We start from the raw sequence: 18981 nt of genomic DNA on the forward strand, positions 1-18981 counted from the left end.
GGTTTCCCTCAACATGCTACTTATGCTGTTGGATTCTGGATCTTGTGTACTTGAATTTCTCACTCACACTTATGTTCTTACAGAGGTAGAGTGAAGGACAGTGATTGTAGCAATGTGTTATTTTTAAGCTGTAAAGAAGAAAATTGCCACTTTCTTTGTTAAAAGTGCATGTTAACAAGCTTTTTTCCCTTTATATTCTTTGGTACAGCTTGTAAAAAGTAGGCACTAAACCCTACTCATGACTAGTCAAATGTTAGCCATATAATTAATTACAAAACTAATTCTCTACCGAGTTTTAGAAATCATGTGTACCTGCTCTTTACAGATTATATAACTTCTTCTAACCACCAGGGGAAGACACTTAATACATTACAGTACAAATACAAACAGGAATTAATTTGACATTTTGATGTAGACCAGACACACATACAATCTGCATGGGTCATTTTATGAATTAGTATCTACCATGTGGAGCTCTGTCTGGGCGTCATAATGACCAGAAGTTTAGGTGCGTTCATTCATTAAAACTTTTCCTTTACAAAGTTCTTTTTGAAGGAAATGTTGGAAACCTAACAACATAATCAAAGTTTAAAAGTAGCTACAATAATTTCATCCTTCTAACAGAGACAATTCAACATTTAATGTGGGAATGTGATGGTGTCGTGGTGATGTCATTACACATTTGAATGCTGTAAAATCTAAATTTTAAGAGTACACCTCATGGTGACCATGTAATCACTGTCATAAAAACCCATCTGGTTCCCTCCTGTCTTTAGGAAAGCAAATTAAAATTCTTTCTGTCAATTTTTATGCAAAACTGTAGTACCAAAATTGCTCCACACTGGCTCTTTACAAGGCATTTTGTAAAATGCATGTAGCATTCTCTTGCCAAAGTCTTCATTGTACTGCTCTCTCCTGCACACCACTTTGCATTAAACTAGAATCCTGTCTTATCTCCCATATCTCTGCATTACTGACCAATTCCAGTTCTACACTGCTTTATAAAGAGTGATGTTTGAGAAAGCAGCAGGTCGGAGACTGAGACAAGAGAATATATTACAAACAATTGACAAAATATCTTGTAAAGAGCTAGTGCAGAGAAATTCTGGGACTATACTTTTACATGAAAATTCACAGCAAGAATTTTCATTTTTATAAATGCAGAAAATGGGACAGGCCACAATCTGATTCAGTCCATGTCTTTTTTTCTGCTGTTAGAAATCCTGTTGATTTTGGAAATTGCGCTACAATGTGCAAGTAGGTTTTGATAGTGTGGAAATAAAGGGAAATTAATAATGTGTATTTCCCTGTAATAGTATCTTAATAACACTCAGGGTAAGGGGCTCTGGTAGTCCTAATGGTTTTAATGACTTACTTGGTTATTGTAATCGATCATAGCTTTCTGCTGGGAGAGAGAGTGGGGCTAATTTTCACTCTCGCCATGGGCAAACAAAACACTAGTTTTTCATCAGCTGTCTATCAAATATCAGCCTGCATGATCTTAAGTTCGACCGACTCCAATGGCAGGGAAAGCCAGGTGAAGTTTGTAACAAGCAAACAATGTGCAGCAGCTTCCAACCTACATCAAACGTGAAAATAACCATTACCAATTTGCCAAGCCATTACAGAACAACTAGGGAATGAATCTAAAGATTAATTTTGGTCTTGCAGAGTCATGACTCACTTGCTGTTCACACATTTCCACATCTCATGTGAATCAAGCACCACAGTTTTGAAATAAAAAGATACAGAAGACTGCTCACTATGTTCAAAGAGAGATTTGATTCAGTTTGGGGACACATTCATAGGGTAGCTACCATTCTACTTCATCTCAGAACTGCTCACAAAAGGCCTCCAACACCATCTCAGTAACTCACTGTGAAGTCATATTTTAAGACTAACTGGCAGATTATATTAAAACAAACAAGTCACTGTACTGTCTCTGAAATTGAGAGGGCAAGAAAATAATAAACATTGGTCTGGATTTTCATTAATTATTGGGCTGACTCGTGAGCTCTTGCAAAATTCAGGGATCTTTGACACACTTCTGATGTTCCTGATTTTCAGCGATGTGCTTTAAGAGTGTGAGTTTCTCCAGGTCATGGGTCCACACCCTGAATTCCTGCCCTAGCTCCAATGCAAGCTTGAGCATGACCTGTTCTGCCACAATCTTCAAATGTAGTCAGGTCAGTTTTCCAATGACATGCAGCTCATTGCACCTCAGAACTGAGATGAATCATAGCCTACATGATGAAATAGTTTGAAAAGCAAGTCCAAACAAGCCTTCTCATGCCATCCCCGTGCTAAGCTTTCTCACAACCCATACACTCATGCCAGGCTTTGTTCCACTCCCACCATTGTGGCCTACCAAGTCCCCAGTATCAGGTTATACCAGCCCATCCAGCTCCGATGGTCCAATATTAGGCTATGGGGCATCCACACTCATTCATATACTTTACAATGTGCAGGAGCAATTGACAATAAAACAGTAAAGAAATGCTTTTAAAAAAAATCAGTGTTTTCCAATTCATTTAAATCTAAGACTCTGTTTACTATAACCCAAAAAAATGGACAACTATATAGGCCCTTTAAAATATTCATTGCAGAAAATGTAAGCAATTGAGATCTCTTAGCCTTGTGTGAATAAACATTGATGTTTGCTGTCAATTGCACAGAATGCCAGCGGTCTGAAGCATCTGCCCTATCAATTCCCCTTAGAATCATGCCTGTTTCATTAAAAACATCTCTTATTTTTCCAATCTCCAAAAGACATAGACACAATCTTTCCTCATAGGACAATCCTTTCACCACAGGATTCAGTCAAGGGACCTTTCTCTGAACTGCTTTTATGGCTATTACACCTTCTTATGTAAGGACTCAAAAACTGCACATTATTCCAAATGTGGTCCCATCAGTGTGGTACCATTATTCAAGAAGGGAACGAGAGATAAACCAGGAAACTACAGGCCAGTCAGTCTAACCTCAGCAGTGGAATACTGTTGGAAGCAAATCTGAGGGACAGAATTAATCTGCATTTGGAGAGGCAGGAATTAATCAAGAACGGGCGTTTGGTACACTTGCCTTTATTGGTCAGTGCATTGGTTATAGGAGTTGGGAGGTCATATTGTGGCTCTACAGGACATTGGTCAGGTCACTTTTGAAATACTGCATGTAATTCTATAGGAAGGATGTTGTGAAACTTGAAAGGGTTCAGAAAAGATTTACAAGGATGTTGCCAGGTCTAGAGGGTTTGAGCTACAGGGAGAGGGGCTGAATAGGCTGCAGCTAGCATCGGAGGCTGAGGGATGACCTTATACAGGTTTATAAAATCATGAGGGGCATGGATAGGGTAAATAGACAAGGTCTATTCCCCAGGGTGGTGGAGTCCAAAACTAGAGGGCATAAGTTTAAGGTGAGAGGGTAAAGATTTAAAAGGGACCTACGGGGAAAATTTAAACACAAAGGGTGTTGTGTATATGGAATGAGCAGCCAGAGGAAGTGGTGGGGGCTGATACAATTACAACATTTAAAAGGCATCTGCATGGGTATATGACTAGGAAGTGTTTAGAGTGATATGGGCCAAATGATGGCAAATGGGACGAGATTAATTTAGGATATCTGGTTGGCATGGACGAGTTGGACCAAAGGGTCTGTTTCCGTGCTGTACATCTCTATGACTCTGACAGTCAGCATGGTTTTATTAAGGGGAGATCATGTCTGGCCAATTTGAATGAATTTTTGAAGAGGTGACCAGATGTGTGGATGTCAACAATCTTTTTGATGTAGTCTACGCGTAATTCAGCAAAGTTTTCAATAAGGTCCTGCATGGGAGACTGACAGCAAAGGTAAGAGCCAATGGGATCCAAGGAAATTTGGCAAATTTGATCCACAATTGGTTGAGAGACAGGAAGCAGAGGATGACAGGTGAGGCGTGTTTGTCCAATTGGAAGTCTGTGTCCAGTGGGATTCGACAGGGCTCAGTGTTAGGGCCCTTGCTGTTTGTGATTTTTATCAATTATTTAGACTTGAACATAGAAGAGTTGATCAGTAAGTTCACAATTGAAAATTAGTGGAGTGGTAAATAGTGAGAAAGATAGCTTTAATTAACAGGAGATATAAACAGATTGGTCAGATCAGCTGCTCAGTGGCAAATGGAATTCAATCCAGTTAAATGTGAGGTGTTGCACTTGGGCAGAACAAATAAGGCATGATAAATGGCAGGGCCCTGGGAAGCATTGAGGATCAGAGGATCTTGGTGTGAACGTTTACCGGGCTCTTAAGTGTCAGGACAGGTGGGTAAAGTAGTTAAGAAGTCATATGGTATGCTTGCCTTTTTAGTCAAGGCAGAGAGTTTAAGAGCAGGGAGGTTAAGCACAAACATTGGATAGGCCACAGTTCTATACAGTTCTGAATCCACAATATAAGGAGGATGTTATAGCACTCAAAAGGGTGCAGAGGAGATGTACCAGGATGTTGCCTGGACTGGAGAGTTTCAGTTAGAAAGAGAGATTGGACAGATTGGGATTGTTTTCCTTAGAGTGGAAGAGATTCAAAGGGGGCATGATTGAGATGTATAAAATTATGACAAGCATAGATAGGGTAGATAGGAAGAAAACTTTCCTCCTTGATGAAGTGAGATCAATGGCCAGGGGCAAAGATTTAACATAAGGGGCAGAAGGTTTAGAGATGGGAGAAAAAAAGATTTTTTCACCCAGAAGGCAGTGGGATTCTTGGAGTCACTGCCTGTAAGGGTGATAGAGGCAGAAACCCTCATAAAATTTAAGATGTATTCAGATGTGCACTTGTGATGCCAAGGCTGATAAGGCCATGGGCCAAGTGCTTAAAAGTGAGATTAGAATATTCAGGTGGTTGTTTTTTGACTGGTGTATGCATGATTAGCCAAAGGGCCTTTTTCTGAGCTGTAGATCTCGAAGTCTCTGTGACTCTGTAACTATGACCAACACCATGTACAATCATAATCAAACATCACTACTTCTTTTAATCCCACTTTCCTTGAAATAAATGACATGCCTTTCTAGTCTCTTTCTAAACCTGCATACTTACACCTTGTGATTTAGCTATCAGGACACCTAGATCTCAATGCAGCACACAAATTTCCAATCTTTCTCCATTTAAGTAATGTATTGCTTTACTACTTTTCCTGCAAAAGAAGATGAATTCAGTCTTTTCCCACATTATAGCCATTATTTTTGTCCACTCAGTTGAACTATTTAAATCCCTTTGTAGTCTCTTTATGTCCACCTCAAAATGTACTTTTCTAATTATCTTTGTGTCTTCAGGAAAATTAACAACTATACACTCAACCCTTTCATCCAAGTCATTTGTGTAGATTATAAACAGTTGAGTTGCAGCACTGATCCCTGTGGTACTCTACTGGTTACAGCTTGCCAATGCAAAAATAACCTACAAAGTCCCACTTTCTGATCCCGTTGATTTTGTGGGAATTCATTTCTTTAATAGGTCGCTGATCTCCATGTAAATTTTAACAAATTAGGGACTCAACTAGGATCTTGAAAAGCCAAGACAGGGATTTAAACAAACAAGATTTCACATTTACTTCTGTTGTATTCAGTAGAGATCAATATAGCTACCTTTCCGGAGAGAACAGACTTATCTCCTGGTGCAGTGAAATAAATAACAAAGATTAATTCCAGTGTCATGAGTCACTGACAAGGTTTTATTTTGGTCCTTATCTTTTGACAAGTTCTCTTAAGAATTTTGCCAACATTTGAAACAAAGTTTTTATCTTAAGACATTCTAATTGGTGTTTGTAGATTGATTCCAACCTTTTCCACTAGTCTCCACTGCACATCTACAATATGACTTGATTGGTTATACAATGGTATCCAATTATTATCTTCTTTATTTCCATTTTTTCCTTTAACCAAATAATGAAGCAATGTTAGGAATTCTGATTTGTCAGTTATTGCAACTGTGGCAATATCCTCTGTACATGATGTTTTTTAAGTAAAGGGAATTATACTTGGATCAGTAATTTACTGAATAAAGTAAACACCACAATCGGGGAGCATAATTACAATAATAGGTATACATGAACAATTGTCATTATAAATATAGGCAATGGAATTACAAAATGGAAATACAAAAATACAAATTAATGGACAAATTTGAAATGGTCTTCTGGTCAGAAATAAATATTCCAAAAACAAATGAGTAATATCGCAGGGAAGCTATGACCTGTCTATAATTTTGCTGTGTACCAGCTGATTTCCCTGCTCGCCCAAACTATGCTGGAATTTGCATAAATTTTGTCTCTTTTCGTCACAGCTTAATATGCTTTCTGAAGTCCAATGTATAATTCAAATACAAGATAAAGCTGTAACTGGTTAAAATAATCACGACTTTTGTTAATTACAGATTATTTTTATCCTCATACATTTTCACACACATCTCTATTTTAATGAAAATGTCAAAACAAATTTTACCTGAATAAAATTTTGCTAATGTGTTCTTTAGCTTTTCTTAAAAAAAAAAACACTGAAAGCTAATCAAATATATTTTGCTGGAGGATTCTAACGTCTGGATAGTTTCAATGCTACAAATGCATCTCAGGAAAATTGTGCACACTTCACAGGTACAGGCAATGGAACTCGGCTGAAGTAGAGTCACAGCTCAGGTCACAAAATATCAAACCAATTTTTTTTTTGAGAAAAACTAAAATCTTCACGTAAAAGCTTTAATGATGCAAAAAAACGTTGTAAAAGTAAACTGACATATTAAAAGTTGGCATGGTGAAATAAGTGAGTTGTGCAGTTATTCTCATTTTTTAAAAAACATAAGAAATTTCAATAACTTCATTTTTTATCCCTCAGTGCATTTTCAAGAAGCACATTCAGTGACTCAATTGATTTATCAACAAAGCGTGTTGCTGGAATTTGACATAAGGAAATTGTATGAAAAATGAAGACACGGGAATTCACAAAGAGAACATTTGACAGGGCATGGACCAAATTATATGACAACAAGAAGCAAAATTATTTGTCAAGAAATACCTCAGATACCAGCTATTTAGTGTAATACTGGACATAATTTCATGACTTAAGGGGAGATAACAGCAAATATGTCTTTATCTGAAATAGGCTAGAGAATGGAAGTTAATTACGCCAAGACATGCAGATATACTTCAGTTCCCATCTAAAAATAAGAAGTCAAATATCTGTCTTCATTTTACTATGATTTTATATTGGTCTAAACTTTGGTGCAGTGTCACGAATACCATAAATGCTGTATATGTTAGGTCATTGTACTTCCCAATTTTCCAGTCAAAGATTGATGCCATAATTTCTTGTAGATTTGATGACAATATGCCTCAACATGCACAGGGACAAAAGGCATGATCAATGAGTGGATCCCACCAGTACTTGTAATTTTCCTATTAATGAAATAATGCAATATCATCCTACTTCATTCGTATATTTTAAAATGGCAATTCATAAAAGATAGCACTCTAATTATTCCATTAGTAAGATTAAAAAAATAAAGATTTTTATTGCTGCATTGCTGTATGTCTGAGTATAAAAATGGGAGAATAAGTACAGGAGGAAAAAAAGAGCGAGATTGAGAGCAAAAGCGGAAAAGAATGTAAGAAAGAAAACAAGAATGAAAAGATAGGACAACACAAAAGAAAGTGAGAAAGAATGAGAGAATAGTGTGCGTGAGCAAAGTAGGCATAGATAGAAAACTGCCCTGTTCCTCCAAACTTTTAATCTTTTTATTAGTATTAAAAATAAGTGCTCATGTGGAAACTAGGAAAGGCAACAAATCACAGTGGGGTAGTCATGTCTCATCTGTTGAGGACAGCATTAAACTCAATATTAGGGAAAGATATCAAGCAAGGTCTTAAAGTGCTACATATTCCCTTTAAGGGTCTGACATTTTAATGGATAGTGCAACAAAATGCTTACCAGCATTGATGAATTTAATAGTAAGTAAATAAAAAGCAATACATACTAGCAGTTAACGCCAGAGAAGTTAATAATTTTGATGAATTTGTCATCTTACCTGCACAAAGACGTCCTTGGTGATAAGGACAAGAGAAGTCATCCAGCTCACAATATTTTCCAAACACTCTACCTAGATTGGTCTGGTAACATAAACATTTCCCACAGTTGCAGATCCCTCGATTGCTGCACACAGGCTGTTCTTTTTTCTGCCGACAATTTTCAATGAGGCATTGTTCTTTGCAGGAAGAATTAGCAACTCTGTCTTCACAGTGGCAAAGTCTACAGTCTGGGTCAAGCTCTTTATTGAAGCATTTACCAGCACTGTAACCTTTCTGTCCTTTGCACTGACATGCACAAGTGCTACTTATAGAAATAACAGTTGTTTCATTATATCCAACAGGCTTTAAAATGATGTCGTTGTCGCCTTCAAAACAATCTGTCATCCCAACTGTTATATTAAATAAAACCTAAACCAAAAATGAAAGTGAAAATTAGTAATCCATAGAAGAGAATTATTTTCTAGAAAATACTTTTGTAAATTTATGTTAAAAGAATTTGTTTTTGTTCTGTGCCTGTAGGACAGGGTTTCATAAGTCTGTTTGACAACAGAATCATTGGGCTGGATATGACATGCCCACGCATGGCATGTTTTTGGTGGGTGGGCACATAATATAGATGAGGTGGCTAGCCCACCACCTCCAAACTTACTCTCAGAATTGGTGGAGTGGAGTTGGTGTTGAGAGTGGATTCTAAAATCAATAGCCTGCTCACTACATACAAATAAATAATTAAAGGGTCAATTGAGCTTGTTCAAAGAGCTGATATTATGCTGCCTGGCCATAATAGGGTTGGCATGAGCAGCTAGATGGGAGTTGTTATCCCAAAAAAACAGGATTTATAAAATCAGCAGAATGGAACAGGGTAATAGCTTTTCTTTGCACACTGGGGGAGCTCCCATTTTCTTCGCAAAACCTACTTCCTAAAACCCTTCCTAACTTCCCAACAGCATCCCCCCCACCACTAATTTTCCCAAACTTCCCGCTCAATACTGTGGACTGACTGTAGGCCGGAATTCTTGTTTTGTTCAGGGAGAGAAACAGGATCAACTGGAGTCCTGAAGAAGAGTCATTCCGCACTCGAAACGTTAACTCTATTTTTCTTTCTCTACCAGACCCACTGAGTTTTTCTGTGTTTCAGAATTCCAGCACTCTCAGTATTTTGCTTTTGCCCTTTTTTTCTTGTTTGTGGGCTCGCCGGCAGTACCGGCGTCTCCCACAACAGAGCTGGTGGCGCTGCTGAGACTGTTGGAACTACCAATCAATCAAGTTGGTACAGATCATGTCGGCAGGGAGTTCGGGTGGCCATCTTTCTGGTTGGTTATCTCACTGCAACTTTCGTTGTGAAGGGAATAATCTCCCTCCAGGTAATAGCCAGCCTATTACATCCATAAAATAACATTTCGCACGCATTTCCTTACATGACTGAAATAAATAATGGAGCAATTCAATCTTTGATTATTTAAAATCATTGGATGGTAAAAATGAACTAAAACATAATTAAAATTAATTATAGCATTAATTTTTTTTTGAAAAAATGATGTGTTGGAGAGGCCTTGCTGTTACTCCATATAGTATTTGTTTATGCCACTCAGTTTTTAATAAAGAGATGAAATAGAATTACATACTGGCACAACACAGCACAGGACAGTTTAAATTCAATCTACATGGACTGTGAACATTATGAGCCCCCATCCACACTCTTCATCTTTTCTTTTCTTTTGTAAAACCACCACCAAAGCACCTGTGTCACTGATTTAAATTAACAAATTACTTGCGCTACCCACCAGGGGCAGTGCAACAATAACAGAATGGAAGGCGAGGGAAAGAGGGGGAGAACTAAATTAAAATGGAATTGGAACGAGAAATAATGCACTTCAATGCCTGTGGTGTCCATCTCTCTCTAAAGGCTTCGAGGGTGTTGGTGGACACCATGTGCTCTCTCTGTAAGGACATCCAGGTACAAACTGTAACCAAATGAGAGGGGCAAGCAGTCAGGAACTATGACACTCTCCATGGTCCACTGCCTGGACCTGTTAATGGATACATTAGGCAGGCCCAGGAGCATACCATGAGGAGAACCTCCAACTTTTCTGCCCCAAATCAGACACTCAGAGACCTGGACTGTGGGCTGAGGTACAATCAAAACAACAATAACAGATTTTCTCAAGAACAGAACAAATCATCTGATCTTATAAATATAACCATTGATTGCTTTCAAACTCACACCTTCAACTGGTTTCATCTTTAATTAACCTGTGCTATTTGCTTCAACTACTCCCTGTGGAAATTATTTCAGTTTGGCTTTGTTGGCCTGTTTCTTATGAAATAAAGAGGCATATCAAGTGATACCTGCCACAAAACACCAAATGTCTCAGTTTAAAAAGGTTGAGAAGCGCACACGCACCTGTTAAACTTCAGATTATCCTACATATGGAAAAACTACAAACTTGTAGTCATATAGAGACTTTCATAACCAAAGAATGTCCCAAAATGTCTCACAAATTAGCAAATAATTTTTACATGTAACTATTGTTGTAATGTATGCAAATGTCACAGCCACGTTTTACACAGCAATTTCTATGAAAAACTAATGAAATGATGGAGTAACTAATCCATTTAACTGGCATTAACTCAATTGGACAGGACATCAGAAGAATACCCCTGCTCTTCTTTCTATCATAAGATCGAACTTTTTTTTTTACATTCTTGTAAGATAGCAGAGCAGGCCTCCACGTAATATGCTAAAGTCAGCACCCCAGACACTGATTCACTTAAATCTACTTTCTTGTTTACAACTCAAACTACTAAGGCTTGATTTTCCATTCTAAAAAGTTAAAGCATGATGTCCAGTATGTTGAAGATTGTACTCTCTACCATGACCCAAGATCACACATGACTACCTGCTTTTTACCTCATGTTTATACAAATGAGATCTTGCACAAATGATTCAGAAGTCACATGGGCAGGAAGTTTTCATGCCTGGCGGGATCAGCTGGAGTCAAAAGTTCTGGCACCATATTGAAAGACCAACCTGGGCACCAGTTCACTCACTGCAAGCCATGTGCTTCACAGTGACCAGTGTCTGTGGCCCCTTGCCTCTTTTATGATATCGCAAAATAAGCAGAAGCCCAGCCCACGGTTTAGTGATGCCTCTTTACAGGTTCTGTCGGATGCTGTTCAGGAACCCTCCACTTTGGCGCCAGGAAGACCCCCACCCAATCAAAGTAACCAAGCCTGATCCCAGGTAACCACCATGGAGAATGCAATGGACTTCACCAGTGAACGTTGATACAGTGCAGGAAGAAAATGATCCACTGTGCTCTGCAATGGTAAGGGGTACCACCTTCTCTCTGACTGCTCACACTCACAATGGCATCACTCAGTCTAACTCTGCTCCAGCACAGGCTTGTCACAAACAAACAATCATAGCCTGCATGGTTCACCATTATATTCATCTTGTGCACTCAAGGGCTCAATGCCACCTCATGCTCTTAAAGTACAAACCCTTCTTGGGCACTGTGCATCCTACTCGCTTACCTGTGAGGGTTCACCAGCTTGCATGGCTTTGAATGCTCAGAAGGTTCTCCTGTACCCATTGCAGTTACATTCAACCATTCTTGTAATCTCACTGAAGGAGAAGCTCACCTGCAGCCCCTCTAAGAGGGCCAAGGCTGGCAGAGTGGTACTCCACAAAGTTCTCACCCCTTTCAAGGAGCAGACAGTTCAGTTTGGTGGGGAAGACTAACACTGGTGATGGGGAGACAGGAATGTACTAGTAGCTCTGTAAGCAACATCACGGCTGCTCTTTTTGTATGCACAGGAAGGTAAAACACATCGGTCTGCATCATGTATTATGTATCTTCATCAACATATCTTTGTCTTCTCTTCTACTAGCACTAATGCCAGATAGGAGCCACAACCTTTCCCCCAACCCCTGCCATCAGCACCATCATCTCAGATGGTGAAAACTCTGGCACCCATGGGGGCACTGGCCAAGCATTCACCTATACCCTCTGCCAGCACAAAGACAATGGCCTTGATGGGTGCATTCGCTCAAGTAAACTTGTGGTCACCATCTGGTGGGCATATCACTGCAGCCAGTGAAGCAAGAAATTCTCGGGGTGTCTGATGCTCAGAGGACTGCCAGAGACTGGGAACGTGCTCAGTCCCGTGGAGGAGAAATGTTTCTGTGCTTGGCTTTAATTGACATGTTCAACCTGCAAAGAAAGCCAGAGGAGCGACAGACAAGTTTCCCAGAGATCCTTAGCAGACTGAAACAACCAACGCAGGAATCTGTCCATTGTCTGCCTGCTGTGCAGGCTTCGAAAGACATCACATAGACAGCTGCACGGAAAAGAGTGACAAACACCTTACTCAGTGCCTTCCAGATATGAGCTGGAACCTGCATGCCACAACTCCAGCCATGGAAACTCAGCATCAATGGCAAAGCAAGAGGGAGACAAGGCACCTCATCCACACTTCACACATACACAGTAGAGAAGGAGGAGGAGTGACAGACAGGTACCTCAGGACAGTCTTGCCCCTGCCCTGCCCCTCTACCTTCCCAATGCCTGCAGCAGCTAAGCTGAGAGAGACCGAAATCGCTCCTGTGCGGAGATTCTGAACAGACCAGCACCGTCAAGGCCCAGATGTGTCAGAGACACCTACCAACATCTTCAAAGACACCAGTCAGCAGGCTCCCTCCAGACCAGCTGTGGAAACAAGAGAGAGCGAGACAGAGACAGACAGAAACAACAGCTTTATGAAAAAAATATTTATAAATGAAAACAGAAAACATACACAAAATGCTCCTGGCCAACTCAGTCACACTGGAAGTGGATCACTATGACATTGCCTCTGGACTCTATGCCTCAGTGGGATACTGTCCTGTCTTCATCATCTCTCCGATTGTTATTCCAGTTCAGTTCAAGATCTTCAACCTCACCTTCCTTCTCAGAGGTTTCCTCTCACTCCTGCATCTGCTCCTCTGCCAACACATATTCCTTTGGCCCCTGAGACTGTGTTTTGGGTGTAGCACACCGCTATGATCTCGAGCACTGTTTCAGGTACACTGACCAGCATCGGAATCTCATTTCTAGGAAGCCTACGGCCTGCTCCATAATGGCCGTCATGGAGGCATGTGCAGCATTGTACCTCTCCCTGGCATCGGCCTGATGATTTCGGAGATATATCGTCAGTCAGGTTTGGAGGGGAGTATCCCTTGTCATCCAGCAACCCTCTACCAAAGGCCCTGTGAAAGTTGCTGGTGACTGGCAGAGGCGCAGGGTTGATGGCAGCTCCCCGGAATCTGGCACAACATTATCTTGCTGCTGTGCGCATTAGGGAAGTGGAATTCTTTAGAATTGACAAAGATTGCTGGTTGATGAGAAGGCATTCCAGTTGCTACGTGGCTATAAGTGAAGGCAGCTTGAACCAACAGAGAATCAGCATTGACAGAAAATCCTAATGCATGCACTGCAGGACTCCCCATGTCAAAAGGAACAAAATGAACAGGCAGCCTCTCAGGAAGACAACATTTGTGATCTCCCAGATGCACTTTATGAGTTGTTGTCTGTGAAATGCCACAGAGTTGCTTCCTGAAACAAACACTGGCAACAGAAAGTTAAAGGCAGCTATAACCTTTCGAGCTACTGGGATAAGGTTACCATTTGGTCCGCGTATCCACAAGTCCTCATCCAGCAGACAGTTGCTCAGGACATCCTGAGGTGTCTTCTACAGTCTCACAGAGAATTACATCGAAGCCTGGAGATCCTCCTTCACACAAGATTTCTCCTTTTGACACGATAGCTGCTGTTGTTTTCGTAACAATCTTTGGCAGCAATTACTTTGGAGAAATAGGAGCAAAAGACAAATAGCAGCGTTGATCTGTGTCGTGGTCCTTTTGCTTTCAGGAAATCTGCGAAAACAGTAAGTGAAAGCACACAGTGCTATCAAGGGGACATTTAACCCCTGCTACCTTTCCTCATGAAGCTGTAGGTCATTCCTCCACAGATCTGGCCAGGTCACTGACCAGCATGCACGCCGTGTGATCCTGTATTGCTCTACAACTTTAGAGGACAGCTCCATGCGATCAACAGCTCAGGCACCTGGAGGCATCTGCTCCTGCTTGAATAAGTTCAAGCCTGGTTGTTTCCCATCCCACACACAACAGTTATCCTGGCCTCATTTGTGCTGCCCTAAAAATTGACAATGTGCTTTGGCATGAAGCAGCTTCAAGGATTGCCCCGCACATGCCGCTATCTCTCTAGACTTCTGCTATCCCCGTTCGTCTTGCTTGTGAGGAAATGGTAGTCACAATGTCATGGCCTGAAATCCTAATAACGGTCTGCCATCGTCCATGGAGTTGAGGTTTTGAATGAATGTCATTTGCTCTATTTACTATTATAGACCTGAGAGATCACAAAATGTGATCAGATGACAATGCACTTCAATGCCATTGGGTCACAATTGGATAGTATGAGTTAAAGTTGTTTTTACTCAACCTGTTTGACCATGTTACAATGTACCTCCATGGCCATTATATCCTGAGGTGGGACGTGAACCCGGACCTCCTGGCCCAGAGACAGGGACACTACCACTGTGCCAGAGGATTCACTAAACAATGGCACCCAACTTTAGACTAGACCCATGACGTTGTGACGAAGAATCTGGTGCTCTTTGCTTTTAAAACGGGTATTGAAGACAGATGCTGAAAACTGAATCATCTTTAGACTGTTGGTTACTGGAGCAGTCCTTCAGTTGGCTGAACAATCCAAACATCAACTCCACCCCTCTTCAAAACAAAATGCTACTTACTGCTCCCACTTTGGGTGTGATTTTCTCAAAGTTGGAAACACAAAGCACATGTGGTTTTTGGATGAAGATGGTGGGCTTCAGAATCTGTGTTTGTTGCACTGAGTTACAATCTCCTGCTGAGATGCAGGAGATCCATTCATTCCCCCATTCTACATCATGCCAACTATTTTGCAATCCCCATTTTTGCAATGATCCTTCACTCTCCGTTTTGATTGAGCTCTTCTACATTACTGTCAATGTCTCTGTTTTCCCTACCCTGCTCCCTCCCTCAATGTGCATGCTGGTGCTGAACGCTCCCCAGATCCAGGCCAAAGTCACATACAGTTTAGCTGGCCACCATCACACCCTATTACTTGAGACTGTCAACTCACTTTCTCTATCTTGTCAAATGTCGCTCTACTGCACTCGATTGTCCCCTATGACTGTAACCATTCACGGAGCTAGCCAATACTGGCAGGCCAATCCCCAGGCTACAGCCAGCACCTGTGATAACTGCATGGACAGACTGCACAACTGTCCTGTTGACAGAAAACTCAGCCCTGGATTGATTTTGCTCAACTTCCAGGACTGCCTGCTGCCCAACGGCTGTGATGAAAGGATCTGGACTTGCATTGGACTAACTACCTGACTGATTGTGACCAACACTCTGTACTAGAAATAGTCCATCCGTGACCTCTGGACTGACTGGAATCCACCTTTGTCCCTTTAATCATACCTCCCCTGTACTCTTCACACATCACCAGGCTTTTCAACTACATGAACTGTGTTTGGCACTACACTGCAGGCACATGCACCAGCTCTGCCATTGCTATACAAGTCCCTCATCAACTCGGCCTTTAACACTGATGCTTAACTATGTCCTCCAGGTACAAGCTGCTGCCTTCTGTGCTAACCTGTCACCTGGGAAGTATAAGTTGCTGTGCTGCTAATCTCCAGTTGGGTTCTGTGACAGCCCAGTGGGCACATACCGTCTTGGACCCCTCTGATACATCTACTCCAGTTGGAGAGCTTACAGAAAGAATGAAGAAAAGAAACACTTACAAAGTTTCGACAGCAGGAGCAAAGGTAAATAACACACCCGGATTGGAGGCCAACGAGCAAGTTGCCAGGTACATGCGGCCTGTTATATGAGGTCAAGTATTGGAAGTGTTAAGTTTCTCAACTGGGCACAAGTTAATTGCCAAGGCTGTTAATTCCAGAGAGTTATATAATTTGTGATATGCAAATTCGTGCAGATGATGCTCTTAACTCCTGATGGTGAGAAGGTCAGCTGGCCTTTTGCAAAGGGAGAACTTAATTGCTGAAGTGTATCTCGATGGCAATAACCTGATTTTTGGATTCCCACACACCATTCTTCTTGCCTTTGCTGGAAAATAGCATTCCAAGACTCTACTATGGTAAACAGAAAGCATGTGTGCATCTCCATCTAGCTGTACACTGCCCATGCACTTTATGACCGGCAAAGGGAGAGTCCCTTACCTACATCTAAGCAGGCATCTGGCCTTTTGCATTAGGAAAGAAGCTCAGATCCAATTTTGAGGTTCCCTGACCTAGATTTTTCAGCTTATGACAGTACCAGCTGCTGTCAGCTGCGAGATCAACTACAACAATGGGAATAGGTAATGACCTGAACACTAATCTCTGAGGAACAGGGTTGCTTCTATTGATGCTACATTAAACAGCCAGGCTGTGAAAACAGGATCCCAGATACGGACTTAACATGATCTCAGATATCAGACCACAGGATTCACAAAGCCAGCCCCTGTCTGGATCTTAACCAAGGTGTCTCTGCTGGTGTACCATCCAACCTACGATCCTGGCCCTAATCCATTGTCAGCCCCTATTTCTCATCCCCACTCATGAAGTTCCAAGCCATTTCTGATCCACAATTCAGGCACCAATCCTGACCCAGGTATCCAATGGATTCCATGCCACTGAAACAAGGCCTAACACCCAATATTTGGCCTCAGCCCTCAGCATTCATGAGGACTGAGGCCAAATTACATGTTCTACATGCACACCAATTAACAATGTAACACAAACAAATAATGGGAATGCTTAGCATGTGACCAGCACCATTGTACCTGAGAAAATATCTAAGACAGGCCTTAAATTTGCAATAACTAAATACAACATATCAAAATTCCAGAATACGTTGGAGTTCTAAATGCAGCTTTGGCAATGTCACACTACATTGTAGATGTAGACAATATTACATTGCCACCTCTTCAATTGTTAAGCTTCCACCGAAAATCAAATTCACACATAACCAATTCAGTGCACTGTCATGGAAAATCTATACTGGGACGGTTTTCTATTAACTGGTTAAAGCTCAAACAAAAGCCAAATACTGAGGATGCTGGCTCTCTGAAACAAAACTATCTGAGGGAAACTCAGAGCTCTGGCAGCATTTGTGGAGGGACTAACAAAGGTAAAGTTTGAAATCTGATTCTTTCTATGCAAGAGCTGGATATTTAAATGTTCCACATTAATAGCCACAACTATCCACAAACAACTGAACAAAAATCTCAGTTATTTTTTGTAATCACATCAATTGCAGTCTGTGATTTAGGGGTTTGTACTAAATAACAGAAGATGGCCAGAAAAGAGCATCACCACCTGATAGAATGGTCAGGAGCCTATAACTATTTTAATTTTACGAACTATTTGAATTGTATCAGTGCAGAGTGTGTGCATTTGGAGCAGCGAGAAGATAAAAGCCATCCAATCCATAAAGGTTCAAGGGTAAAGGGAAGGTAATCAACAGAGAAGTCAACAAAAGATGGCGCATTGGAAGGAGTAGACTCTGGGGAGTCAAGAAGCACGTTAGGTTCTAGTGAGAAAAACCATACTCTACTTGTGTGTGACTCACTCTGTCCATGATCAAACCTGCATGATGGTCCAATATTCACAGCCACCCCTGAATCGAAATGCAACAAAGCTCTCCCAATCTTCAGGAGTAACTTATGTGCATTGGTGACCAGTCCAATGTACTGGTCGTTTTAACTCCCTTTAACAGCCTTTGTGGTCAGGAAGTAAGTACTATGTTGGGAAAGGACATCTATGGTGCTATGCATAGGATCAATGACCACTTGTACATGCAGCTACCACTTGGGAAGGTTGGACAGCCCTTTCTTGTTGAAGTACAACATTCATAAGGGAGGTGATGATCCAACAAATTCAAGAAAGCAACACAGTGATCACTGAACCAAACTAATCTACAACTCATTGGGAGTAAATGACATCCTCTAACGTCCTCTGAGGGAACAGTAAAACATAAAAAAATTGACAGCTGCAGTTATGGTCACTGTCTTGTTCAACACACTGCCCATTGGAACTACTTCAAGTCTGGGCAAATACATAAGGCAATGCAAGTACTGTTTTATGACAGACATGTAGGCTTTTCACACAGTACTGACTGCTTAGGATAGGAGTGTCTCAGGCAGTGAATGCAGTTGTGTGGATCCCTGTTCGTATGTGCCTGTGTCCAGGCGGAGTTCTTCTTCAGTCTCTTCCTACAGTCATAGCATCAAACAGCACGAAAACAGACCCTTCGGTTCAACCAGTCCATGCCAAACATAATCCCAAACTAAATTAGTCCCACCTGCCTGTTCATGGCCCATATCTCTGTAAGCCTTTCCTTTTCATGTACCTATCCAAGTGTCTTTTAAACATTGTAATTCTACCCACATCCTCAGGAAGTTCATTCCACATGCAAATGACCCTCTGCGTAAAAAAAAATTGCCCCTCATGTCTTTTTTAAATCTCTCGCCTTTTCCTTAAAAAATGCGTCCCCTAGTCATGAAATCCCCCATTTTAAGAAAAAGACAACTACCATTAGCTTTATCTATACTCCTCATTATTTTGTAAAGTTCTATAAGGTCACCTCTCATCCTCCTATGCTCCAGTGAAAAAAAAGTCCCAGCCTATCCAGCCTTTATAACTTAAACCTTCCGTGCCCGGCAACATCCTGGTAAATCTCTTCAGAACCCTCTCCAGCTTGATAACATCCTCTGCCTTATCAGAGCAAAAAGGAAATCCTTTAGGATACAACATTACTAACTCCAAAGTTTAAGATATCGAACTGGAAGAAGATTCAAATAAGATTGGATTCAAGGCAA

General features: G+C 41.1%; 1 protein-coding gene across 1 annotated transcript in view; it reads right to left on the reverse strand.

The window, feature by feature from the left end:
* LOC109915227 (integrin beta-8-like) overlaps positions 1 to 18981 on the reverse strand; it is a 100228-nt gene that overhangs the window by 18493 nt on the left and 62754 nt on the right. Inside the window, exon 9 of the mRNA XM_048608453.1 lies at positions 8044 to 8452. Within this exon, the coding sequence (XP_048464410.1) occupies positions 8044 to 8452 (409 nt within the window). The remainder of the gene's footprint in view (positions 1 to 8043; positions 8453 to 18981) is intronic.

Source organism: Rhincodon typus, chromosome 2, assembly GCF_021869965.1.
Source record: "Rhincodon typus isolate 14 chromosome 2, sRhiTyp1.1, whole genome shotgun sequence".
Lineage (NCBI taxonomy): Eukaryota > Metazoa > Chordata > Chondrichthyes > Orectolobiformes > Rhincodontidae > Rhincodon > Rhincodon typus.